Source organism: Chelmon rostratus, chromosome 5 (assembly GCF_017976325.1).
Source record: "Chelmon rostratus isolate fCheRos1 chromosome 5, fCheRos1.pri, whole genome shotgun sequence".
In the NCBI taxonomy this organism is placed as follows: domain Eukaryota; kingdom Metazoa; phylum Chordata; class Actinopteri; order Chaetodontiformes; family Chaetodontidae; genus Chelmon; species Chelmon rostratus.
The window spans coordinates 5,886,018-5,914,002 of NC_055662.1; the positions used below are offsets into that span (position 1 = coordinate 5,886,018).

The 27,985-nt window shown below is 44.1% G+C and overlaps 1 protein-coding gene across 1 annotated transcript; it reads left to right on the top strand.

Moving 5' to 3' along the window:
- The first annotated feature begins 519 nt into the window (after window positions 1-519).
- mtmr3 (myotubularin related protein 3) lies at window positions 520-27,557 on the top strand. Its single transcript, XM_041936795.1, has 20 exons — window positions 520-686; window positions 2,968-3,043; window positions 4,109-4,165; window positions 5,501-5,590; window positions 6,507-6,623; window positions 9,217-9,299; window positions 10,179-10,345; window positions 10,440-10,536; window positions 10,820-10,933; window positions 11,970-12,160; window positions 12,579-12,710; window positions 12,875-12,986; window positions 14,896-15,091; window positions 15,387-15,572; window positions 15,821-15,991; window positions 16,653-16,798; window positions 17,280-18,792; window positions 18,893-19,003; window positions 19,175-19,263; window positions 22,642-27,557. The coding sequence occupies exons 3-20, from the start codon at window positions 4,163-4,165 to the stop codon at window positions 22,811-22,813; spliced, it is 3,690 nt and encodes a 1,229-aa protein (XP_041792729.1). The 5' UTR covers window positions 520-686; window positions 2,968-3,043; window positions 4,109-4,162; the 3' UTR covers window positions 22,814-27,557.
- Window positions 27,558-27,985: the final 428 nt, after the last annotated feature.

Consider the following 27,985-nt stretch of genomic DNA (forward strand, 5'->3'; position numbering starts at 1 on the left):
TGAGGGTTTGTCACAAAGAAAATTTTTCATTTGAAAGTCAGCTGTGAGCCAATAAAGAGAAGTGTCCTGCAGGCTTAAATTACTGTCTAATGCCTCACATGTCAGGCTATTAAAATGTAAAAGAATGGACAAAGGTATACCAAGCGTCTTGGAACTGAAGTTGCATATGTAAGCCATCATTCAATACATAATTGTTTAAGATCCTGCTGTGTTGTGTTTTTATTTCTTTATGGTGAGGAATGACTCCCACAGTACATTCGCTGTATTGTGTATTTTATGAGTCTTAAAACAACGTTTATTCATTTCCACATTGTTTGCCTTATTAGCAGTCTTCCGATGATCCAAAAACACCCTCACTCTGGTTGAATTCAAGATTATAATTTCCATTATATTCAGTTATTCGGGCAGTCCAGTGTTTACATGATCGTACCACATGGTGCGCCTGAGCCCCTCCCCCGACCAGAGCGCCGCTCTAGCGCGATGACGTCACACGCGCACGTAGGTTGTTGGGCTGGAGAACTCGCGACGATGGCGACGACGGCTCGGAGCTGGAAAGGGACGCAGTGAAGCTGGCCTCGGCTAGGATATGACTAATGTTTATTTGATCGAGGCGTATTTGCTGCTTAGTAATTGCACGGGCTTCGGATGAATCTTTGGCCTCTAACTTCTCATCACTCCTTTCCCTGGTGAGTCTGCCGGTTGTGGTCGTTCTTCGGTGTGTTTTGACAGGCCTCCGTTTTGGGTTCCGCCCTCCATCTCATAACAACAAAAACAGTTGCAGAAGCTGCGCTAGCTCAACCAGCTAATGTTAGCTAGCCAGCTTACTGGTTGGTCTGTGTAACAGTTACTAATAGCAAACACCGAGTACTGTGAGATTGCAATAAAACAGCACACTGCTTACTCATAAATGTTCACGTTGGCTGCTCGCAATCCAAATATCCACTTTGGACTAAGCGTTAGTTTGCTAGCATTACTTTACGGTCGCGTTATTTTGATAAGTTAAGATAACTATTGACGCTAACTAGCTGCAGAAGGTCTAGCCTAACGCAACCCAAAGAGAAGGAAGATCGGCAGTAATGTTATTGCTAGCTAGCTAGTTACTTTTGTCTATAGACATGGGTAGTTATCTATGAGACGAACCTGTTAGCATAACTGACGTTAGCTACTCTCCGTGTTAACGTTATGTTGGATGGCACTCGGCTCGCTAGCACTTACTAAAATTAAGTTACAATTCAGAAATGTTTGGCCATGGTTTTTGGTTGACTGTAGTTTATTTTGAATTGCCAACGTTACGTTTCCACGGCGAATGCTAGCTAACTGTAAATAACGTTAACATTTTAGCTAACATTAGCATTTGTTAACGTTTAACTTACAAAGGGGAACCGGGACGTTAACTTTAAAGCAAACATAATCTCTTTTTTCCACGCAAAAATTAGCCAACATGTATGCTTTTGTACGAGTTAATCCCTTTTAGTCGCCATTAAGTTCAGTATTACCAACGTCAACGTAGTCAGCTATCTGGTGTTAGTCGTTGCAGTTCGTCACAGTCAATGTTTCTTTTCGTTTTATCAGATAGGAGATTGAGGCTATTTGCTTGATAACGTTGCAGCCTATGATCCATGGTGGCCTGTCACGGGATATGAGTAACGTTAAGGCTCTAAGGGGCTTAGCCTTCCCTGTGTGACTCTGAACTCAGAACCAGACTGAGCCGTAGCCACGGGTCATGAGCCCGCTGCGGTAAACAGAGCCCGTGTGTGTGTGTGTGTGTCAGATATGCTTTATCAGGTAGCACCAGACCAGCAGTATGAGCTGGGCTGCTCTGTCAGTGAGGTAGTGACCTCCCCTGGCCTCTTCACACCGCTCTCGACGACAAGGCGGTGCTGAGGTCGTCGTCTGCCGCTGGTACAATGGGATTTTTGTCATGTGTCTGCCTTTAGGAACCGTGGATGTTCCCGAGAAGGTGTGTTGAGGTCCTTCTCATTCACTGACCTTCTTAGATCACATTTCAGTCTCTGCAAGAGTAGATGACCTTTACAACTATTTGTGGCGTGTATGCTGAGAGATCCCTAACAGGTTGCCTGTTTTGAGGACACGTTTGGCAATGTTTCTTTAAGGATACGCTTGATAAAAATATTTGAATATTGCCCGAACAAACAAATTTGGTTACTATTCATGTTCCTGGTGAATGCCATTTTTTCAGCTGTACACTAGGCAGGAAATTAATACCAGCCACCAGCCAAGCGGAGCCAAGTATGTGTGCTTGACCAGCTATTTGGGCAGGCGACCAACCATTGTTGATCACTAATGATGTTGTTTTATGTTTATTTTTTTGATGCACCTTTCATTAGTTTGTATTAAGATGTGGTGGCAGGGATTTAAGAAAGTCTTTATTATTAACCCTTCATTGGATAAATTCATTTTTTACACTCTGTTGTTTTTTATTATTTATTACACAGATATGCCAGAAATAAATACATGCACACACGCATGCACACACACACAACACTCAGAGTGATGGTTTGGTGCCTTGCTGCACCTCAACAGTGGCCAGGATACACTTTGTGCTGGAGTTGAACTGGCCCCTCTCCTAAGCGAAGTCTGGAGACTGAGCTACTGCCATATTTATGATATCATGTACGGATTTAGTGTGCTTATTTTTTTCTGAAGGTGAACAGTAGATGAGCAGTTCATGTGACTGAACTGTCTGCATGCAGGATAGACGGTAGACTTAGTGCATCCAGTTGGCTTTTTTTTTTTTTCGCTCCACAACTGAGTTTAAGTGGTATCTCTGAGCTCACATTCAAGCCACTGTGACCGCCAGTACAGCTATATTTGCAAGGGAATCAAAAGAGCTTCTGTAGCTTGTACATTTCCGTGAAAAAGTCTGCTGTTTGCAAAATATGGACAAGTTTGTAAGGAAAAGCATTTGCTCATTATTCAGGTGCATGTTTGCCTTCATTTCCACAGATTTCCATGTCTTACCTGTGAGAGTTTCCAAACAGGATCATCAGGACTGCTCATCGTCTGTTACCGATTGTTTGTGGTAAGTCTAAAGTCTATATCACATAACTCTTTTTATGTGACATTTTTAGCCATCTGCTTAGTTCAGCTGTGGTAGTCAGCACTTCACTACATTTGATGTAACTGAATATAAGTTTTATTGAAGGCCTAAATCCTGTTATTGCAGGCCAAGCCTCCCCTTGTTGGGCCATTTCATGTTGAATTGATTTGCCATCGAACATCTGACCCATTCCCTAAGACAAGTAATATAGACAAGGACGTTAGTTAAGTTTGTCATTTCAGGTAGTCATTTCATCCAGAGGAGATGCACTGATCAGGTAGATGACACTCAATATGTGCCTTAATGGCGAGGTAGTAAGGCATTTGTTGAAAAAAAACAACAACACTGCAGTGACATTGTTTGAATGATAAACGTGTATTTTTTAAAATGTTTTTCAGCATTTTGTGCTTTTATTTAAGAGTGGGCAGTAGACAGATGATAGGAAATGATGAGATGGGTTATGACATTCAACAACGGTCCCCTGCCAGAATCGAACCATGAACATTCCAGTATGTGGGTGGTGCCTTAACCCCTCAGCCACCAGGGTGCCCTGATAAACGTATTGTTTTTTCTCATTGTGGGCTAGATAAACACACCTGTTTTATGTTGACCTTATGTTGACCTATGTTTGAACAACTGAACCCTGAGTACCTTTTTAAATTGAATTTCGAAACCAATCATTACATTGATGTCCTTCCAAAATAAGCTATGTGGCAAGAAAAGGCAGTTTCACAATGCCATTGACTTAACTGAAATTAGGCCTGTTGATGAGACTTTGTCAGAATAGGCAATATGGAGTATCAGGAATTCTGTTTCTACAAATGTTGCTCCATATTTTACAATAATGATTCAGCGCTGCTGGTTGCTCAATGGCTCAACTCTGGCTGGAAGAGAAAACAGAAGATCTTAACTAGAAAACCACATGTTCGAAGATGATGGCTGCTTTCATCTTGTGTGTTAAAGATAATGGCTTAAAGTCACCATACAGTCTAATTAATATTTTTCTTCCAGAATTACTTATCAACTGTCTCTGTTCTCCTTGTACAGACTGGTCTAGGCCGGAGTTCCTCGTTGGTTGACCCGCACTCCTTCACAGGGGCCATGGTAAAGTACCTTCAGTTCGTGCATGCTCAGGGCAGTAGCTGCTCTGTGGCCTGTGTCCTGGGTGCAGTCTGCAGAATCGGAAACTCTCCATTGATTTTAACTTTTAATCAGCTCTGCTTATCAGGAAGCAGACACTTACATCAGCTGCAGCAGTGTCAAAGGTCTTCCGGGGCTACTGCCTGAGCAGAGCAGCTTGCAGTTTTCACTGCAGGAATTTGTGTTGTATCATTGCATCATGACATAACCACTGGGTTGTGTGTGTGTGTGTGTGTGTGTGTGTGTGTGTGTGTGTCTGTCTGTCTGTCTGTCTGTGTGTCTGTGTCTGTGTGTGTGTGTGTGTCTGTGTGTGTGTGTGTCTGTGTGTGTCTGCGCGCGCTTCTGGCTTGCTGCTATGTGGAGGCTGCCCCCTGGCTGGCCTCAGCACGCTGTTCCTCAAGCCATGGCGACTGTGTATCAGCTCGGCTCATGCTGAGCCAGCAGTCCACAGGATGTGCTGCCACCCTCCGTTATGTGCCATCTTGACCACCTTAATCTTTCTTTGCACACTGTTAGGACTAAACTGACCAAACACAGCCCATAGATTCCTGTCGATCTCTGTCAGCACAAGGCCAGACATTTTTTTTCCACCAATTTGCCCTTGAGTAAAAAGATCCCTGACTCTGCTTGTATATCCACACCTCACATTCCCCGCTGACAAGCATCCTCTGTGAAATATGTTCACGCATTAGACTACTGTGACCTCAAATATGGGCCCTTCTGAAAGCCTACAGACTGGAGGTGAAAACTGCTTTTAAACAAAAATGTCCATAATTGGATTTTTCCCACCAAAAATTAGATTTAGACTCTCTTTTGAGTAAATTAATTGCCATGCCTGTTTCCAGTTTCAGGGTGCTGTGTCTTACTGGCATCTGCTATACTATGGCTGGTTGTACAAGGGATGATTATAGTAAATTAGCCTTGGTTGCACATTACAGTGGGGGTGGGAAGGAGAAGACAGCCACGCAAAGCAGCATAAATGCTGCACTGTCAAGTTGGTTTTAAATCAGCTCTGTCACGACAGTGGTGACTCCTTTTCCCCACAAAACTACTGCTATGATGGACTTGAGCGAGGCTTTTAACTGTCCAAACAATTCCTGCCGAGCAACTTAGTGGTCAAAGCTGTGAACACATGCACTAGTACATGAGTGTGTGACAGGAGCAGGGCGATAAATAGGGAAATACTCAGCCAGCGTTCCTTGTACCAACATTTCAAAAGCCATATTAAAACAAAAGAAGGTTGTGGTTGTTAAAGTTGATACTAGTTCAGTAAAGAGTTAACAGGCCTTTTCTCTGCAGGAGGAGGAGGGGCAGCAGAGCTTGGAGTGTATCCAGGCCAATCAGATCTTTCCCAAGAAGTCCCCCGTCCTAGAGGAGGAAAACATGCAGGTGAAGAAGCTGCTGCCTTGCTGCTTTTATCATGCTGTCAAAAACCCATTTAACCTCACAATTATGTCTTAATATGTTGACGAGTTTCTGTAATCACTTACATAACCACCATTAAGTAACATGTGACTTAAGATCACTTTCACTTTCTCAAGTGATATCTGAAACCCTGTTATCTGAAATTAGAACCAGTCCTATTATGCTGTTTATGTTGGGAAAAAAAAACAACTAACAACATTAGCCAATTGGTCACTCAAACCATTTATGTGGTCCCTTTGTTTATGTGTCTCTTTGCTGCCTCATAGAACCCAAATGCTCTCAGTCAGCTGATTGCTGGCATTTGGAAATGGTAGTTTAATAGGTGCACTTCATCAGTACTGCAAACACTACTGGTTTGCAGCCCACTGAAAATGGCAGATCTGTTCTCTAGGTTGTTATCAAAGTCAAAAGTCAAAGTCAGCTTTATTGTCAATTCTGCAGTATGTACAGGACAAACAGAGAATCAAAATTGCGTTACTCTTCAACCTTTTGTGACAGGACATATATTAAAAAGAGATAAATAAAAACTGTACAATCTAAGTAAAAACTATACAATCTAAGTAAAAAAAACTGCAATTTAAACAGTGAACATTAAGAAAATGTAATAGCGCAAATGTAAATGGTAGTGCAAAAAGTTATGAAGAAGGGGTGTACAGTTTACTCTTTGAAACCTTAGATTTACGTGTGAAGCATTTCATTTTGCCTGAATGCGGCAGAAAAGTGGTCAACATGCTAATACAAGCTGCAAAGTAGTGACGACCACCGTCTAGTAAAACAATCGATCAGGCCAACCACAGCGCTTTGTGCATTTATCATTATCACTGGTGATCTGTGTGGTTCTGCAGTGTGTTTGAAATGTTTTGCGTCCTGCTGTTGCCAGGTGCCCTTTCCTGAGCTGCATGGGGAGTTCACAGAGTATGTTGGGAGAGCAGAGGATGCCATCATTGCAACGTCCAACTACCGCCTGCACATCAAGTTCAAAGAGTCCGTTGTCAACGTAAGTGTATTTGAAAAGTGACCGATGAGCTTCAAGGTCACATGTGATAAGAGAATGTGTCTCACACATCTTACAATAACTGAAGAATGAATTGCAATGTCTCGACTGGAGGCTGTGTGAAAGTGTGTATCAGTGTTTTGTGAATGGACAGAGTTGGGGCCATTGTGCCAGCGCTGTGGTGACCCGGCCACTCAGAGCTGATCTACACTGGCAGCAGTGCCGTGTGACTCTTCATCACCTCTGTTTCTACACTTGCCTGTCTGCTCCGCTTTCTCTATGCACTTGCCGTTGCCTTGGTTGCAGAGGGGGTGAATAACAGTAACAAAACCTTCCTCATTTGCTACTGCGAAGATGTTCGCGGCGCTATGGTTTATTGGAGTTTTCTATACTGCTACTGATGTAACACTGACTTATTACAACCTAGAGTCACCCCACATGTGCGTGCATATATATATATATATATATATATATATATATATATATATATATATATATATATATATATATATATATATGCATTGAGCATTGGTACTGTATATTCTATATTGCGGTACTGAAAGAAATATATATATTTTTTCAGAAACTGTATTCTTTGTGTATTGTCTCTCATAATCTAGTGACATGCAATTCTATGAATGTTTTTAAAGTCACAGATAATAATATAATAATTTGCTGAACACTTCACAGAAAAAGGATATGTTATGTTCATATCACCAAGCTGCGGTGCTGCTGATATGTGAGAACAGGAAAGTTGCACAATAATAGATCATGTGCTACAGAGAAAGCTTTGTTTCACTTCCTTCTCTTTAACACAAGTCACTAATTTTTAAAGGATACTTCGAGTGATGCTCTATATTTGTCTTGTTGTCAACAAATCCCTTTAAAATGACCAAAAAACAAAAATGAATTCATCCTATCGACAAGTATTGTCTGTGCTGTTCAGAAACTATTAAAACATGTCAGTGAGCCTCTGGTTGTTGCCTCACATGCCGCCTCTCTGCGCTCGCTTCAGACAGAGCCAAACTTCTCCTCACACATATTTGGATGGGTTGATGAGGCATTTGCATCACATGGCAGAGTTGTCAGAGCTCACAAATGAAAGGTGGGAGGTGCTGCAAGAGAGCGAGAGGCTGTTAACAAGCAGCCTAGGAATTTTGATGGTGGACAGATTAGGCATGTAGATTAGAGGGCAAGAATTAAATTGTGGCAGCAGGATGCTCGAACATCCGGAATGTGCTGCAATAGCAGTCGTACACGGGCAGAAAATAATTCCAAATCGCCATGCATCACTTTCATTATTGTTCTCTCTGTTTTGCTTTGGATAGAGTTGTTGTTGTGAGGTGTCAGTAAGTACCCAGCAGAGCTGCACGGCATGGAGTGCTTGACTTGCGTGTATAATCTGTGTGTGCCTGTCTGTTAACTGGCCACTGCCTAAAGAAGTAGAATCCTGCTTGTTCATCCTGTTGAACACCAGGTGCTGGATTAAGGTAGACATGTTGAGCAAATATGAGTGGGAATAATAAAGCCACACAAAGCATTCAAGCTTTAGCAGTAGTAGGGTTGAACAATTTTCGAAATACTATCGAAACAACATATCGACATCATAGATGAAGCACTGTAGCAAATTGCGTAACAAAGGTAGTCATGTGTGTTCAGGTATACACATACAAACATATATGTGCAAAACAGATGTTGTGTTACTGAAGCAAGATTAAAGTATAGGAAAGTTTAAACATAATTTTACTAGCAACAGTTAAATGCCAGAAGAAAAAAAGATTTCTTAAGGAATATCTGAAAGGCTTCAATGGACTCATCTTGACTCAGTGGAAAAATATCTATTAAATTAATCTCAATATGAATTTCTTCCTTTTTTTTTGCGTATCTTTCAGCCCTACTTTGTAGCTCGACCTGCTGATGAGTAGCTGTCGATTGTGGTTCTGGACTGTATGTGAACAGTAGCTTGAGCCACACCTTTAACGAAAGCCCACTGTGCTGCTGAAATGAGGCTCTTAACTAATTAACAGAGCTTAGTCAAAAGCAGCATAGGTATTTCCCTGCAGTATTCAAAGTATGCTCCTAAGTCATAAGCACACGGCAGTTCTGTACTTTGGATGGTATTTGCCTATAAAAGATAAGAATATAGCTCTGGGCATGAAGGGAAATGTAGACACAAGTTCTTCACAATCTAGTATTGAATGTTTTTGCGCTGCCATACTCAGAGTTAAGAAGATTATGTATATTAAGAGAGCTCAGGGAGATGTGATGTGAAAAATTAATGGAAATGCACCTGGATGAGTAATCTGTGTGACTTGAATATTTTTAGCACCATGTGGCTGAATGATCGTTTTTCTTTATGCAATTAAATATTTGACCTAACGTGATGTTGCAGCACGTGGCTGGTTCTTGGCATGAAAGTGTTTTCCTGTGACCACAGCTAATTTGCTAAATGGATTGCCAGTTGCAGTCTACCACACCTCTTGTACTGACTGCATGTATTTGATTGGTACATTTCCCAAATGCTCGATATGTTGTTTAATGTTTCCATCAAAGTTTGACTGAGCGTAGGATTCATGCTTTTTCTCTCACTCCGCAGGTTCCTCTCCAGCTCATAGAGTGCGCTGAGTGTCGGGATATGTTCCAGCTTCATGTCACCTGTAAGGACTGCAAAGTCGTCAGGTATGACCAGCGATACGTCCTCTTAGTTATAAGCACTTTGCACCCAACAGATATACCTGTAAAGTATGCTTAGGTTAAAAAATCTATCACTGACGTGCCTCAATTCATTAGGAAAGGTCTCACCCTGTTGTACAGCCAACAATAGAGAATAATCAAACAATAGAGCTGCTGCACCGCCTCCTGCACTAAACTTACCAGCTCAGTTTGTTTTGTATCCTGCATATGTCCTTTTCTCTGTCACGTAAAATAATCACCGTGGAAAAAACACCACATGTACAGGTTTAACCTGTCATTTTAAAAAGTCTCTTTTCAACAGTTCACAGAAGCTGGGATGCCACTTTCTGTCAACACTGATTACGGTAGATTAATGACTGTCAGTCACACACCAAATGAGAGCTGTGTCCCTGCCAAAAATTTTTTTTTAATCCAGTGTTTGACCTAGGAAATGAAGATAGTAAAATGTAAGTAGATAAACAACAAGGGAACAATCAGTGGCAAATAATGGCATTTTAAGAGCTGCTCAGAAGACCACATTCATAATTAACACTTATTTAGCCACAAAATTCATGATGTTGAGTTTCCTGTACCCTCAAGTAACACCGTTAGTACAAGAATGATGGATGTGTTTGTAATATCGGACTTTTTATGTACAGCTGGCACTTAGAGAGCTCTACACAGGTAGTGATTCACTCTAATCAGGAAATATGTGCTTTCCACTAACAAAGGTTAACAGTTAAAGCAAACATTTGCTTGATTCTTAAGTGTCTGTACTGTAAATATCTATGCTGAAAGTTTTCTTAAGAGCACCAGCCTTGCACCGTAATAATTTAGCGTAGCATGTTGAATGTGTAACGTTGCCTATTGTGTTTGGTCCCCCAGATGTCAGTTCTCCACCTTTGAGCAGTGTCAGGAATGGCTGAAACGCCTGAACACGGTAGTGCGGCCTCCGTCTCGCCTGGAGGACCTCTTCTCCTTCGCCTTCCATGCCTGGTGTATGAATGTGTACGCTGGCGAGAAAGAGCAGCACGGCGAGCTGTGCAGACCAGGTGCCCTGCCGCCTCTCACATGTCCTCACATAACCCCCGCAGAACCTGCTCTCCTCTCCTCTCCTCTTATCGGACATCTCTGCTCTGTCTGTAGGCGAACACGTGACCTCCTGGTTCAAGAACGAGGTGGAGCGGATGGGCTTTGACACTCAAAACGCCTGGAGGATATCCGACATCAACAGCAAGTTCAGGTAATAGCAGCTTTCATTCAAGATACCCCTGGCTGTGTTGATTTCCGTCACTCCCAGCTAGAAGAGAGATCCGTCCTTTGCTTTCATTGGTGTACAGCACAGGTCAGTGTGTGTGTTAGACAGTGGGTGGTTGTGTTATTGTACTCCACTCGTGCTGCGCCCTGGGCAGATAAGAGCCCAGCCCAGGATTAGGTGTCTGTAGACAGAGACCTTTGTTGAACCATCACAGCCTTTTGGTCCTCTCTCCCCCCTCGTTAAACCGTTGCTCTCTCTGCTCTGCCAGGCTTTGCCCCAGCTATCCTCAGCAGCTCCTGGTGCCAGCCTGGATCACTGACAAGGAGCTGGAAAATGTGGCGGCCTTCCGCTCCTGGAAGAGGTTTCCTGCTGTGGTTTATAGGTTGGTGTGTTAGTTTCAAGGCAGAAGGTTAAACGTGTTTATGACCACAAAGAAAATGAAAAGTTTTCCTATGTGCCGACTGAACTTTTTGTTTCTGAAAGAAATAAAACCACCTTCAGATTATATCTTTATGGCTTTATATCAGCGCCACTGTGCACAGAGATTACTTTGGCATGAAAAACATCAACATACGGCTAATTACTAATGGATAGCTCTCCAGGCTGTATTTCTCTATTTGCCTCTTCAGAGTTTGTCAACATGGCCAAGACCACTGACTTAACCAATGACATACACTGCATCATGGATTCAGTGAATTTTGGGTCTTGTGTTTAATTTACAGTGCTTGGGAGCCTTTGATGCTTGTTTTTTAAAAACTATTCCAACCAGAAATGGCAGCTTTAAATGCCTGTTTTGTGCGTCACAGCACCTGAAATAAATATGAGACAAAAGTTTGCTTTTGTTACTGTGGAAAATAAACAGTGTCTGCTTTTGAGCCGTCACAGTCCACATGAGTTTTGAGCAGTTCAACCACAGAATCATGCCATTCTTAGGTTATTGTATGTTATTGTTTTTTACAGCTGAAATTGATTAGCTGATTAACAAATGAATCATCAAGAACCTTGATAATCTAATAATTCTTGATAAAAAAAAACAAACTGAAATTTGAATATTTGTTGGTCGAAACTAATACTATTACTACGATTGCGTTTGTGTTTTGGACTGATGGTCTCACAAAATGTGCAATTTGAGTATGTCCGTTTGAGCTTCAGGAAACATGGCATGTTTCACAATTTTCTAACATTTATATGCTAAGCGACTCATCGATTTATCAAAATCAAAGTGTCAGATTAATTGTTGATTATTATTGATTATGGGACTAATTGTTATTTGTAGCCCTATCAATTAAAAATTGTTAGACAGAAGTCAAAAATAAAACATGCTGTGGGGATTAATCTAATGGATAGATGATAAATGCTGTTTGTTGTTGTGTTCTGGCTAACTTCTTCTTGGTTACCCCGAATGCCCCCTCACATAGGCACCAGACCACGGGGGCTGTGATCGCCCGCTGCGGCCAGCCAGAGGTCAGCTGGTGGGGCTGGAGGAATGCTGACGACGAGCACCTGGTCCAGTCCATTGCCAAGGCCTGCGCCGTGGACAGCAGCTCCCGCAAGCACCTTTCCAACGGCAGCTACACCAATGGCTCTGACCTGCCTGATACTGACTTTGGTGAGAGCTCGTACTCAGCCAGCCTCGCTCCACCCTCTCACTCACTCGTTGACATACTGTAGACACCCACACACAAACACACACTTCCAGCTGAGCACACACCTACCACAACACACAGAGAGATATTTCCACGCTGAGGTCTGGCTGTCTGCACGAAAAGCAGACACTGCTGTGCTGTCCGACCTGTTAGGGCCTGTCTGAAGCAGCTGGTTCAAACAAACACACACAGATCACGTTTACCACTTATGTCAAACAGATCCTGATGGACGTGCCTGGATGAAACATCTCGTTCTCGTCTTAATAGTTTATTTGTTTTTTTTTAATTATTATGACAATGATCTCTCAGCCATACCCCTCAGCCCTTGTATGATCCAACCTGAATTGTACTAAAAGAAGATTTTGCTGTGCTTTGTGTCAGAATCCTCCATGACCAACAGCTCAGAGGTGGAGACATTGGCCATCCAGCCCCACAAATTACTGATCCTGGATGCCAGGTCCTACGCTGCTGCTGTAGCAAATAGGGCCAAGGGGGGAGGCTGCGAGTGCCCAGGTAGGTCTTCTCAACTCAGTCCCTGGTTACAGGCAGAATTAGGTCAGAGTGAGCTATGGATTCAGGAGCTCAGTTAGCTGCAAATGTGATTGTTATCCAGGCTACAATTAAAACCGTTTTTTGTTTTCTCATTTTTGTTAAGCACTGTTTTTCTCCTGTTTCAGAGTACTATCCCAACTGTGAGGTGGTGTTTATGGGCATGGCCAACATCCACTCAATCCGCAAGAGTTTCCAGTCTCTGCGTTTCCTCTGCACCCAGATGCCTGATCCAGCCAAGTAGGGTTTTTTTTTTTTATACCTCCAGCATTGCCTATGATTTCTCTTAGTTGTAACTCTAAAGCCGTGCGGGCTAAAATTATTAAATTGAAAGCTCTCAATCTTTGTAGTGGTGGTAACTGTAGGTAACTAGTAATCATAGCTGTGTTTTGTTTGTGGCTGTACATCTGTGCCTGATTTAGAAAGCCTGGCCCAACCCCAAGCAGAGGATCTCTTTCCATCTGCACTCCCAGACCTGACGTCACAATGATGTGTAATTGAATCACGCTGGCTTGAGAGAACGTTGTTGAAAGCGGTTTGAAAATCAAATCAGAAGACAAAAACAGAGTGAAAAATACTCCTCACTCTAGATCCTAGCTCAGCATGTTTATTAGAGTCATACACTGGGCTTCTTTATTTGAATGTTACTTAAGGAGTCTTTTGCACAGACTTTATGGTGTTTATGCAAAAAAAACAGCAGGTTGCACCGCTTTCTCATTATGTCTTTTATTTGTCAAAAGCTAGACCTAATTTGGATCAGTTTCCAAAACACGATCATCATACACTTGTTGACTTCAAAGGTCAAAAAAATTGTGACAGGCTTGTCTCTGCCACAGACACTCCAGGTTTATAGACAAACAACACAGCGCTTACAGTAATATCCCAGATAAGACGAGTGAAACATTGACTCGTAACTGAAGTTGGTCAAGGTCTATGTATGTCTCGTACTGGTCATGTAAGTACGTACGTATTTTGATATATTATATAACTCTTATCCAAACAGGCAAAGTCATTTGCTAAAGTTTAGCAAGCACTGGAAAAAGCATAAAAAAAACACAGCTACCTCCGTGTCACTGGTTTGTGAAGTTGTTTTTGTCAACATGTTAACAGTTTACTACTTTTACATGCAGCAGATAGAGAGATACATTGTTGTTCGTTTGGAATCCTGCTTCTGGGCACCTGACAAATGCAAGTCTAATGTTTGCTCTACACTGGGATCCTTTTTGATCTGCCCCGACTCCTTAGGAAAATATCTCTCCAGCTCTTTAGCTGCAAAATGCTCCACTGTGTTCACCAGCTCACAGCTAACTTCGTGTCTCTGCTGTTTGGTTGCGAGCAGGTAGTGTACAATGAGTTTGTCAGAGCTTGTTTGCTTGAAGGGACCATAATGGCTATTTTTATAATAACAGTGTATCAAATGACAGTGTGAAAACGATGTGAATGGGGTCGCTCACAGTGATGAATCCACAGAGAACTATCAACCTGAATCTGTAGCTCCCTTTGACCTTAGGCACCGTATAGTGACTTTTAGCTAATTGTCTAGCTGACTAACTGGTGAGAGTTGTAGAGCATTAAGCCACTAAAGAGCAAGATATTTCCCCTAGGAGTTCATGGAGACCAAAAGAGAGTGAATATTGGACCTATTTTTAGCAGAAGGCTAAAAACATGACTCCAAATGAATGACAGTGTTGCTCCATAACTGCTGGATGTATAAATTAGCAACATGTAGTCTATGTTGCGCTCACAGCTTGTTTCCACTGCCCCCTAGTGTCCAAAAAAAATCAGTTATTGCGTGTTTAAAAACAATTGATGTGCTTACATATGCATTACGTTAAGACAACATTAAGTTAAGCAATATTGGACAATTTAACATATCATTTGTCAATCCGTTGACCACTTCTGAATATTTTTGATATCAGACATATTTAGAAAGTATAAAGAGATAACACATTTTCTGTACATCATGCTTGTGCTCTCAGCTATGTAAAGTCATGAGGATGTTGTTGATAGGGCTGCAAACTAACTGAGTCTATAAATGTCATGGTATGTGGCAGTGTTCCATGCAATGTACTTCAACATAAACCATGTGTGTCTGGGGCATATGAGGTCCTCTGATGTGTTTGCTCTGTTGCTGTGTGTCTGTCTGCAGCTGGCTTTCTGCACTGGAGAGCACCAAGTGGCTGCAGCATCTGTCCCTGATGCTGAAGGCAGCACTGCTGGTGGTCAACGCTGTGGACCGAGACCACAGGCCAGTCCTGGTGCACTGCTCTGATGGCTGGGACCGCACACCTCAGATCGTTGCTTTGTCCAAGCTGCTGCTGGACCCTTACTACCGCACTATTGAGGTACAGATGAAGACTCTGCTTCTTTTAGTTGTGTCCCAGAGTCTGGCCCGTTAGTTATCAGTGTTTTTTCATTTTTCTTTTTGGGCATTTTCCCATGAAAATTCTGACAACATTAATGTCATGTAATAATTTATGTTTCCAATGCAGCGAGGGTAAAATTTGATTGCAGAAAAATCTATTTGTTCAATTTAATTTGGCATTTGTTTTTTAAAAAATTGTCAGTGTGACTGTTCTAAAAGTATCACACAGTTATGAAGTGACATTTTATTGAATCTCATGTGACATCTTCATGCAGGGCTTCCAGGTTTTGGTGGAGACTGAGTGGCTGGACTTTGGCCATAAGTTTGCTGACCGCTGCGGCCATGGAGAAAACTCTGAGGACCTGAACGAACGCTGTCCCGTCTTCCTGCAGTGGCTGGACTGTGTTCACCAACTACAGAGGCAGTTCCCATGCTCCTTTGAGTTTAACGAGGCCTTCTTGGTGCGTTGAAGTCAAACACCGCTATTGCAAAGTCTTGATTCTACTCAGATCCTTAGATTATACGCTTCAGAATGTTTCCATTCAGTTTCCGATTGTGAGCCACCAATATGCAGTTACAGTCTGGGTGTGTTCATAAGTTAGTATGAGAACTCCTGTCTTCTTTCCTTATTATCATTCTTGTGGTGAGTGTATACAAGCCTCTACATGTCAGTTTATGTGTGTGTGTGTGTGTGTGTGTGTGTATGCAGGTGAAACTGGTGCAGCACACCTACTCCTGTCTGTTCGGCACCTTCCTGTGTAACAGCGGCAAGGAGAGGGAGGACCGCCACGTCCAGGAGAGGACCTGCTCTGTGTGGTCGCTGCTGAGACCGGCCAACCGCACACTGAGGAACATGCTGTACTCCTCACACTCCGAGACCGTACGTCCACTGTCTACCCCTGCGCTCACTCTTTAGTCCTTTTGGAAGTGGAGCACTGCTAGTTCTGGATTCTCTTTGAAATGATGAAACTGTAAAATAGCAAACCTGGCAAAATATTTTCTCAACCATGTTCAAACAGGTCTTCACAAAGAGTAACGCCGCTAGCAAGCAAGGCAAAGATGTATCACTGGGACTATTCAGGACAGCATAGAGTCTAGCCTCTCGAGGCCTTGGTTTCCAAATCCTAAAAGTTTAGGCTGCAAAGTCTTCAGATACTTTACAGGAAACATGAGCCCCAGAGCTGTTTATTTCATGCTGTCTCTTTAGATTCATTGCTGGTTATTATGGTCTCAAGTTGATTTAGGAGTCTTTTGCCACCCTTCTGAGAATTGCATTTTTGTGGTTACTGTTGTTTTTGTGTTTGGATTTCTGTGTGGGTGTCATGGCGTAAATATTGTCCACTTACAATGAGGGGAAGTCATATTCTCAGAACTCATTTGCATTCTGATTCTTGTCAAATCTTGCTCAAATTTCCACATTATCAAGTGTCCTGCATGTCTTCATGCGTTTCAAACAAAGATTTTATTTCCGGATCATTTTCTACTGTTATTTGACAGTTTTCGCTGTTTATTCTGAGTTAAGTTTGCAGCTGTTGTTGCAGGTTCTCCACCCAGTGTGTCACGTACGCAATCTGATGCTGTGGACGGCTGTCTACCTGCCCAGCTCCTCCCCTACCACCCCCTCCGATGACTCTTGTGCCCCCTACCCTGTGCCCGGTGGCAACCCTGAGGACACGCCCCTGGCCAGGTGAGCCTGGCGCGCTGGCACCCGACCCCCCCTCTCTTCCTCCCTCATGTAAGATAAACACGTGTTGAGGACTCCCACAGCCAGAGGGGCCCGGCTTTTCAACTCCTCTGCTTACATACTTTGCTTTGCCCGGGCCCTCACGGTCACAGATACTGTTGTATGCTCTGCTTATCTCCTGTCTCACGACAGTCATACTGTCTGGAAAGAGTCAACAGGAAGTTTGTTTCATTTTAATGTTGACATAGTTTATGACAGCTGGCTCTAATTTAAAGAGACCAAGTGTGAATGCCGCTCTTTCATTATGTTGTGCTGCATTTTTCTTGTTTTGATGAGCCTGACATATGATTATTTTGTGACTTAACATTATGTAAAGAGTATGTGTGCAGCTACAGATTGAATCGTAGGGTGTCAAGCACACTGAGCTATTGTTATGTAGTGAAATGTGGTTTCCCATGTGTAATAAATCTTGTTTCTTCTTCAGACGTACGAAGACTCGGTCCTTCGACAACTTGCCAAGTGCATGTGAGCTGGGAAGCTCACTGGCTCCTAACCGCCGCTCCAGTGACCCGAGCCTCAATGAGAAGTGGCAGGACCACCGGCGCTCTCTGGAGCTTAACATGGCAGTGGGGCCCGAGGGAGGGGGGAACCAGGATCAGGAGGTGCGGCCTAACGGAGTGGGGCCTTATCCAGACGGAATGGACTCTGAGCTGGATGACAGCCCGCAGCCCCGGGGCTCACACGCTGAGCTCGGGCAGGGGGCCACCGTCGGCCCAGCAGAAGCAGGAGAGGAAGCAGAGGAGGCGGAGCTCTCTGTGGCGGTGGGTGTGGCCGAGGGCCAAATGGAGAACATCCTTCAGGAAGCCACAAAAGAGGAGGCGGGAGCAGATGTTCAGAGAGAGGGGAGTGCTGCCATCACACATGTCATTAACACTGTTGACACAGAGGTGGAGACAGAAGCAAGAGTTGAGGTAGATGATCAGTGTGCTAAGGTCAACGGGACTGAAATCCAGAGAGAAGCATTTGCTAATGGTCACCATCCAGAAAATGGTGTAATGGAGGCTGAGGAAGATGGTGAGTCTCCCCCAGAGGAGCAGGGTCAACAGGCAGCTGAGGTGACTCAGACACCAGAGGATCTGGTGAAGCAGGATGTAGACAACTCCTCTATACAAGAGGAGCTTGCACATGGACCCAATGAGTCCGACTCAAGTGAGCCGGAGCAGCCTGCAGCCCATAGAACTATAACTAATGGCTTTGTGGACACGTCACCTGAAGAGCCAGGTGTGGATGAGGAGACATGCCCTAACTTCGAGTCTGACCGTGGCGTCTCGGAGCCGGGGGAACAACTAGATAAGAGGGCCTCACTGATGGAAAGCTCCACAGAGACTTTAACTGAAGAGGCCTGCAGCAGGTTGGAGCTACCAGCACAGCCGCCCGTTTGCCCGAGTCGTCAGCCCTGCAGTGATGGCAGGAGCCAACCGCCCTGCTCCAGGAAAGAGAAAGGACTGGAGACAGGCGAGCATGGCTTTATCAGAACTTTAAATGGGGGCAGCAAGCGGCCCTCTGTCAGTGCCTTTCAGTCTGTGAGTGCTGACCTCAGCAGGGATGCGATTTGTAACGGTGACAGCTCTGAGGGGGAGCCCTGCGGAGGACCTCACTGGGCCAAAGGGAACGGGGAGAGGGCCCCTCTGAGTCGACAGGTGTCCCTAGCAAGTTGCAACTCCCTGATTCGGGGCAGCTGCTCCCAGCACCGCTGGTGCCACGCCCTGCTGAGCCGGGCCGCCATCAGCCCGGAGCAGCCGGCCCGCAGCCATCTGGACGACGACGGGCTGACGCTGCACACAGACGCCATCCAGCAGAGGCTGAGGCAGATTGAGGCAGGACACCAGATGGAGGTGGAGACTCTGAAGAAACAGGTGCAGGAGCTGTGGAGCCGCCTGGAGAATCAGCAGCACGTCGGCTCCCACAGGATCAACGGAGACATGGGAGACGAAGTGGTAAGATGCTGACACGGCTGACCATGAAACTGACTGACCAGTTGATGTGTTTGCCACTTGGGGATGTTTCTTCTGATCATCTGTGTCTTCCTCCATGCAGACCTCAATGACGGACTCCGAGTACAACCTGGACCCCAACTGTTTGTCGCGCTGCAGCACAGAGCTCTTCTCTGAGGCCAGCTGGGAGCAGGTGGACAAGCAGGACACTGAGGTGAGCAGCCAGACTAAACTAAAGACACGATTCGGAAAGGAAGGCTCAAAGCTCCCACAGCCATGGCTGTATTTGTTTGTAGCTTGTACACATGGACTTCAGATCTCTTCAGAAAATGGCAGTTGTTGATGGTTGATGGTAGGTGAGCTGAGATCAGTCTGTACATTGCAGGTGACTCGCTGGTACCCAGACCATTTGGCAGCCCAGTGTTATGGCTGTGAGAGCAGGTTCTGGCTCGCCACCAGGAGGCATCACTGCAGGTAAGCACTGAAGGGTTATCATGCTGCAGAGGCTCAAACCTTCAGTCACTATCCCTGTCATCAACCACTCCTGTCTGTCCTGTTGAGGCTTAAAGAGTTTCCTCTGTTTAAGCTCACTCCTCTTCTGTTCAGACTAAGTTTCTTGTATCCAGACGTACATCCAGACTGTGTCTAGATTTGATGAGGCGGCTTTCATTTCACACTCGGCATCTTAATAAGTCTGGTATTCATCTTGAGAGACGAATGGGATTTCACTCCCTCTCCACTTAAATCACTTGTGTTTCTGCAGACCAGAGCTCACAATCAGGATGTGGGGTAATTTTGGTTTCCACTAGAGAGCTGCTCATTCTTATTAATATACATATGCTGATATACAATATTTCAGGTTGTTGCTCAGCCTGGTCTTTACACATGTGAACAGATGCATCTGACTGACCACCAGTAAATATGGTTAATGCAATCTAATCTCAATGTGCCCTTAATATGTTTAGAATGTCCATAATTAGGTCACATAAGGCACTTCAGTGCTAAGTGTGACAGGGCATTTCTGTTCTCTCATTGAAGGGACATGCCAGTCATTCAGAACTGCACTTCCACAGAGGTGTTGGACAGTGAGAGACAAACTTTAAAACATGGTCAAGGTTGTTGCAGCAGGGGTAGAGATATCCTGACTTTCAGTCCAAAGTATGTGTCCAAATGCCAATTCCTACATTTCCCACAATGCAACATGACCGCATCTGTGTAATTACACCCTCCGTGCCTGGTAAACAACCATGGCTTTCAAACACCATGCCTGCAGTTTGTAACACAGGCTTTCTGTTACAAATTTGAAGCCTCTAGCTCAAGCTGAGATAATCCTGATGACATCGTAATGGTGACGATAGCTTCATGGTTACTTTCTCAGACTTCAGAAAGCTCCCTCAGAGCCGCTAAAGACACACAACTGTATTCACAAGCTGCAGCAGCTCTCCTTCACAAGTCAATTGGAGTAAACAGGTGGAATGCTCCTTTCATTCAAAACTTGCCTTGTTGAGATCTTAACAGGCTGATCCATTGATGTAGTTGGATGGATGTTCAGAGAAAAGGGCCAGATTGAACAGTAATGCCCATTCAAAGTCTACTTGGACATATCAGAATGCCTTTGGTTTTTTGAAGGGTGCAGGACAAGATTAATGTGGTGCATTCATGTATTCTGCCTCATTCTATCAGTTGGTGGTATGTCCTCCAGTTTTATCATTTCTTCATATCACTGTTGTCTGCTCTTTACTTCCTTTTCTTTGTGGTGGGTTGGATCAAGTTAGCCACTTAGAGATTCAAGTAAGATTCAGTTTGGATGTCCCATTGCTCATCCATTGTGGTCCAGATTGAGACAGACTTGTATACAATGATCTGTAGTTATTTCAGCCATGGATTCAAAACACACAAGTGTAGAATCAACAGTGTATCACTGTAGCTGTTTCACAATTGTAGCTGTCATAGATTTTCTCTCTTTGTAACACACATCTTCAGCAGGAAGTGTGTTTTAGTGTGTAAAGTGTTCTCCACTGTTAAGGCAGTTCTTATCCATTGTCTGCCCCTCTCCTCTACAGTGGCAGGGAGCCTGTCCAGGAGGTCTGGTGAGATCCGGCTCCCCTGTCCCCCCACCCTCCATCTTCCACCTTTCTAACCTGCCATCATTGCACCTTCCTCCTCCTAATTCTTCTCCACCTCCCCCCGCTCCTTCCCCTCCTCCCCGCTGCATCTGGTTTCCCTTCATTCTGTTCTAGTTGTCAGCAAACTCTCGGGGGAATCTCTCTGCGTCCTGCAGCGCCAGTGTGTTTCCATTTAGCAGTTTTTAATTGGCTGTGGAAGGGTGGGAGAGCTGGAATTGGTCGAGGGCTGATTGTTTTCTCACCTGAAAAATTCAGATCTAAAAAACAAAAACAAACTCAACCTCTACCCTGCTCCTGCCATAGCACCACATCAGCACCCTGTCCTCCCCCCCGCCCTCGACACACACCCCTAGCATGCTGCCACAAACCAGCCCCCTGCATCTCACCTCCCAGCAGCACAGCATGATAGCCTACTGGAGACCACTCAGTCCCACCTGGTGGTGCAAGGCTGGAGCCTCAGAGTGAATTAGTTGGGGGGGGGGGGGCTTAATTATTTGTGCTCAGTGTAAGTACAGGCAGGTGGAAGGGACTACTGTGTGTGTGTAAGTGTGTGAGCATGGCCTTACATCTGAATCAGAGCATGGGTATCTGAAACCTGCCCTCCTGTCTCGTGATGATAATGTGTTTTTAATAGACTGAATAATCAAGTTAGCACCACTGAGTGATAGAGCACCTTTTCTAACCCGGCATGTCGTGCAACACCGCTGCAGAGTTGATCTGAAAACAGGAGGAATGAGGTTTGCTCAGAACTCAGAGCTCCTGTAACTTCTTTCCACCTGTTGTATCAGGTGGCCCAGACACAGACAGACAGACAGACAGACAGACAGACAGACAGGCAACAAAATCATCTTCTGTAAATCAGTTTCACAAATCAGACACATTTCCACATCAGCATCCCAATCCTCAATGTGGCTCAGCTAATCCAGGCTAACACGATGTTAGCCAGCTAAAATGATCCCATTAAGTCTCATCCAGCTAACTTGCTTCTTCAAACACTGTCAGAGGTTTGATTTGTGTATCTTCTTCCTCTGAGCCACAGAGCTCCATTGCTGTCCACAAAAAACCCCACATCAGTGAGCCACACTGTTGACATGTTCCTTCATTACCACAAACACACACTGTTAGTTTATTTTGAGTTCATCTCACTCACGGTCATCCCTTTTAGTGTTAAAATGACAAATCCCTTTTTGAAATATCAAAAATAATCTCTACTTTCTCTGGTTCCACTGAAAGCTTCAAGTTGGATGCATTTTCTTTTGCTCTGTACTTGGATTAGTTAGTAACAGATTTCTTTTTTAGAACTGATTTTAATGATTTGATTTAAATTTTACTCTTCACTGTGAACAGCTCTTAATGATTTCTTAAATGTTCGTATAATTCTGATTTTAATTAAATGAAGATTTTTCTATAGGCACCAAAGGAAAGTAGTCATATCTGTGTGTGAAAATAAGCTAGTGTATGAGGTTTATTTTGAAAAGTCTAGAAATATCAACCAGATATCATCGATGATTCAGCACATTTGCAGGTTTGAGCTTGACAGCAGCCGTAGTTGAACCTTAAGTCAGCCTTGAATACTTTAGAAATCCAACTATCAAATCAAGATAACGTACGTAGTTTCCATGCATGAAGAACAGGGCCCTGCTGCAGATGTAATGGGGTTGAATCGTATGCAGACTAGGTGCTCTATGTGAGAGTCCGGCAGTGACCTGTCTGTGTCTCTCTGCAGGAACTGCGGTAACGTGTTCTGTGCCAGCTGCTGCGACCAGAAGATCCCAGTGCCAAGCCAGCAGCTGTTCGAGCCCAGCCGCGTCTGCAAGACCTGCTACAGCAGCCTCCAGCTCAGCCCGGCTCCCCTGGACCTGGAGCTGGAGAAACCCATCACAGCCAGCTCCAACTGAGTGTCAGAGGACCGGGGCAGGAGGGGGGCGGGGCTGAAGCCGCCAGCCGCAGACACAGGTGCACTGCTGAAGAAGAGCACAGGAGCTACACAGAATGTCCCATGTACTTAATGCGTGTGTGTGTGCTGCAGATGCGGAGTTTAACGTGTATATACAGAGGATGACGTGGCAGAGCTGAATGACGTGTTGGCGTGATGCCGAGCGCTCTGAACGGTGGGTGTGCACAGGGGCGGGTGGTGTGTGTGAGTGTGCGTGTGATGGGAAATCACACATTCGCCACACGGAGGGTTAGTGGCGGTGACGGGACTCCGAGGCCAGAGGAGTGAGAATGGACGTCCTGGTGCCTTGGACCAGGCAGGCAGAGAAGGTCGTCTCACTGTGTTGCTGAAGACTCCTGGAGGACTTTGGTCCATCGAATCATTTCTCCCCCCGCCTATCCACGCTTCACATGAGACTTCTGCGCACCATCGTCTCCCAGCTTGGACTTCTTCTTTTCTCTGGAGGGTGTAAGATCAGGAAAATCTCCTGGCAATCATGAGACAGTCCCTCAGCTTTAGAAATGTCTGGAGAGCTGATGCTCACAAATGTTGTTCAGGGAAAAGATTCAATGGCCAGTTCACCCAAATTACCCCCAAAAAAGCACCTTTCCTCACTTACCTCTAGCAGCATCTTACCCTGTTTTCCAGAGCTCATCTCCCATTATATAAGTGCTGCAACTAATATTTTCATCATCATTGAGTCTGCAAATCATTGCATCAATTAATAACTTATCAAAAAACATTTGATAAGCTGGAACCAGATAGTATTTGGCCCTTTTGCTTGAAATGATAACATAACTTCCTGTAATTTGACCATTTGATTATTAAATATAATAGCTGTGCTAGTGTTCACTGCACTAAAAAACTGAAAGTGGTGCTCCAGTGATTTAGTGTTGACAGTTTAGCAATTAAAAAAGAGGGATTAAAACAAGAATGATCAAATTGCAGCAATGCGTTACATCCCGACTTTTAATCCCTAGTGTGGGTCAAGTTTGGATCCTCCATTTCCCATAATGCATCTCAGTAGCATCTTTCAGTAAGATTCCTCCTGTCTGGTAACCACCCACACCATTCAAACTGCACACAGGCTTTTTGTTATGTTTGGGGTCTTCACACCCAAAGAGAGACACCTATGATGTCATAGTGATGTCATGTTCATTTTTGTGACTTGATAAAGCTCCTCCAGAGCTCCAGAAGACATCGTACAACATTTTCCCAGGCTGAGCAGTACTCCCTGTGATGAGCTAGCTGATCGCTATGTGTTGCCTTTACTCTGGATTATCCACAGTTTTGTAACTTGGGTGAACTGTCCCTTTAACACTCTGGACTGAATCTCATATATATATATAGATATATATAGATATATAGATGAGATTCATTCAAGCGTCCAGAGAGAAGATGATGTTGCAATCCTGAAGGCTGAGGATTTTTAAAAGTTGAACTTTTAACAAAAATGCTGTTGGGATATTTACTTGTTTTCCCTCCACAAAGCACCGTGCTTCATTTGAATACTCAGCTTGACCGTCTCGTGAGTCTTACGACAGGACTAGTTAGTGATCTATAGAAAAGGCTTTAGAACACGTGGCCCTTTCACAGCTGACGGCGCTCAGCTCCTCAACGCTGATAGACTGTTACTATGGCTACGTCTGCTGGGAGTGTAGACTGATGTGTTGTGGCGTTGTCAGTTCATGTCAGACGAGCTGCACGGTTTTTGTGCCCGAGACGGACTGACTGTGTAATCTCTCCTGTTAGCCATACCTTCATGCCCTTCGCTCACAACATCCCCCTTTTTATTGTTTTTACCCAGCAGGCACTGGGAGCTGGACCTCTCGCTCACGTTTCAGTGCTCAGGTGGAAATCACAAGTGAAGTTGTGAGTTTACATGTTTAAACCTCATGTTCAAATTCAAGATTTTTTCTTTTTTTTTTTTGTTATTCGAGGCAGAAGTCGACCGTGACCTCATTTGTGATCTCCACTTTGATTGGCTGAAACATGGCCGCAGCAGCAGAAAGGGCTCTTGGCATTTTCAAAAGTCTGTAACTCCTTAAGTGGCATATGTCAGAGAAGCTTCACTGAGACGCCCACTCTGCCTAACACCCATTCAGTGACCTCCTTCGCACACACACTGACACACACACACATTTGTTTTGTAAAATAAATGAATAAAATAATATATTCAGATACCTATATAGCATTTAAGAAAAATGTATAGAATCCTTGAATAGTGGCTCACTTTAATTAGTCACCAAAAAGTTTTCTTTTTTAAATTTGTTTTCTTATGTTATTAATTGCAGAAAAAAACGTATATTTTGCAGCCTGTTGAAGATGACAGGTGTTCAGTTGTTTTTTTTTTTCAAATAGAGAAGCAGGGTGTCCTGTTTTGATGCTGCAGTGGTTTCCCTTTTAAATGCGATCGTTACTTTGATTTAATTTATTAAGGTTTGGTTGAATTGCTGTTGAGAATCCAGACAATTCAATTGCCACAGGATAATCAGTGTTGATGAGACGAGAAATGAAAGATGGTTCTGATCTGTGGCTACGGTGATGCGCGTCATTCCTGTTTGGTAGCAGCCAATCACAGAAGGATTTGTGGATGGAACCATTTCCAGATTACGAGGGGGGGGGGGGTGAAGTCGGAGGTGTTGTGTAGCACCATGTGACCTCTGACGACTAAATGTCAAAATGAAAAAGGAGCGTGTCTGTAGCCAATGAGACGTCTATGCACTGAGAGAACAGTGGTCCAAAACAAGCAGCCTGAACTCCAAATCAGAGCCCCCCTGAAGTCACACACAGACATTACTCCTGTCAAACCCATCTACAAACACTACCTCTACTTTGTACACACACTCGTTCATGCACACACACAGTCACACTGAGCTTTTGGTTGCTGAGTGACACTTGCTTTCCAGATATACATCATCGAGAATGGCCTTTGTTGTTGTTATAGAAAATCTGTGGTTTTCTTTGTGAATCAGCTGGCGCATTTAAGGTACAGCGCACGACACGCGGACTTATTTTAACGAGGATCTTATCGTCGAGACTGCCAATCTTTTTATTCCTCCTCGTTCAGCTCGTCATGTCAGCAGAGGGCCCACATGTGCTTCATTCAGCAGTGTCCCAGATGGTCGCTGTGGTTCACCACACGGGATGGCAGCATTTCAGCTGTCAGAGGAGATGCAGAAATATGAGTGTGTGATTGACAACGCGATGCTGTTTTGGACATACTGGAGCTGTTTCGCTGAACGTCCTGTTCAGTGTGGCGGCAGAATCAGCAGATGAGTGAAGTGTTGAAGGCTTTAAGTGTTTGTTTTTCTCACTTCGCTCCTGTAGAAGTGGACAGCTCGACCCTCATTCATTCAAACAGAGTAGAAGAATAGGAATTTGTTAACCCCTCATAGATGAGACAGTCATTTCGGTGAGTTGAATATTTACGAAAACACTTCAACAGGTGTCGCCATGGCGACAACAGTGGCAGTCATTTTTAATTAATTTGAAACTCCACTTCTGCATCAAATGTGCAGAAAAGTCAAATGTTAGTTTGACCCTTGCCAGCTTCCCTCCGATTCAGCTCAGTTTTCTCTTCATTCTGCAGAGAGCGAGATGAACTGGAATACTGATCAGACAGAATATTGACTTCACATCAGACCGTTCAGTTCATAATGGTGACGTGAAGCTGGCCTGTAATCCTAGATCAGTCCTATTAACAGATGATTTATTCCAAGGCTTCACACTCCTCCCAGAATGATGTGTCTGTGTCCTAAATGTTGAAATGTTTGAAAATGTTCGCCAACACTTCAAAATTCATGATCTTAAATACAGACGATCAGATGTCAATAAAAGGACTTCATTTAAAAAGATGGCTAAATGAGATGGGCGCTGTCTCTGGATCAGCCCAGTCTGAGGTCAAAGTTCTCTCACTTTCCTCGCAGAAACGCTGACGGCCGGCAGCAGGAATCTCTACTCTGTGTTTTCACCACCATCACAGGCACGTGGGGCACCAAGTCAACAATCCATGAATGTGAATTGTCTTTAAAAAGGCTGTTTTTTGCACATGACATCAAGTAGACACTGCCACAGAGTGCATCAAAATAAAGCAGAAAGAGTGCTGTGCTTGTCAGTATTGCAACGAGCATTATGGTTGGTGGCCGTATGTGTGTGGGAGGGTTGGGTAACATGGTGAACAGGTCATCAGTTAACACACACACACACACTCATTACCAGGATGATCCCTTGCTGTGCTTTTTTTTTTTTTTCTTCCTCCCAAGAAGCTCTCTTGGTCTGCATATGTTGTATTTCTCTTCACTCACGCTGACCTGCTCTATCAGAGGCGTCACTGCAGCGGCCCAGTAATCACATGACGTGAGTGTGTACGCGTGAATGTATTGAGCATTGGTGTGTGTGTGCGACTGCGTGTGTGTGTGCGCGAGCGTCTCTTTTGGTGGAGACTGGTGCCAAGCAGTTTTATTACGGGTCTCTCACAAAGGGATCACTCGTGCTTTTGTTTGAGTTTCCTCTTTTTTTCCCTCCTGTTTGATAAGCACTTTGAACCTTCTCATGTCTGTCAGAGGAGTGTGTAGCTGTACATAGCAATTTCCTGTAACAACAAGTGCTCCTTGTTCAGTCTGAATATTTTGTTTTGTTGGATTTACTTTAAAGAGCATTACATTGTTGTAGAATTAAAGGAAAAATAAACTAGATAAACCTACTGTGTACTCTGCTGGATGGCCTGATACCTGCTCTCACTGATGGAATATCTTCAGTTGAAAACACACACACACACAGAAGGAAACAGACAGTTCAATCATGTTTAATGCATGTACTGGTTTACATCTCTAAAAATCAAGAAAATCTTAAGTTACTGTCTAACATCAATGTCTACTTATTGAATGCAAATTCAAGTGAATACGTGACAGAAAAGAACAACCGAGAGAGAGAATCAAGATCGAAAAAAGCGACGAGTGCTGCTCTAAGTTAGTCATGCTCACTGATGTGACGAATGGAGGTGGTCTTACTCTGCTCTAAAGAAACGATACTAGAAAGTGACGACCCCTGACGATTACTAGACTTCATACCACTGCACAGAAACGGGACATCTGTACCATACATAATCAGCAGCAGTAGCGGCGGCGGTCTA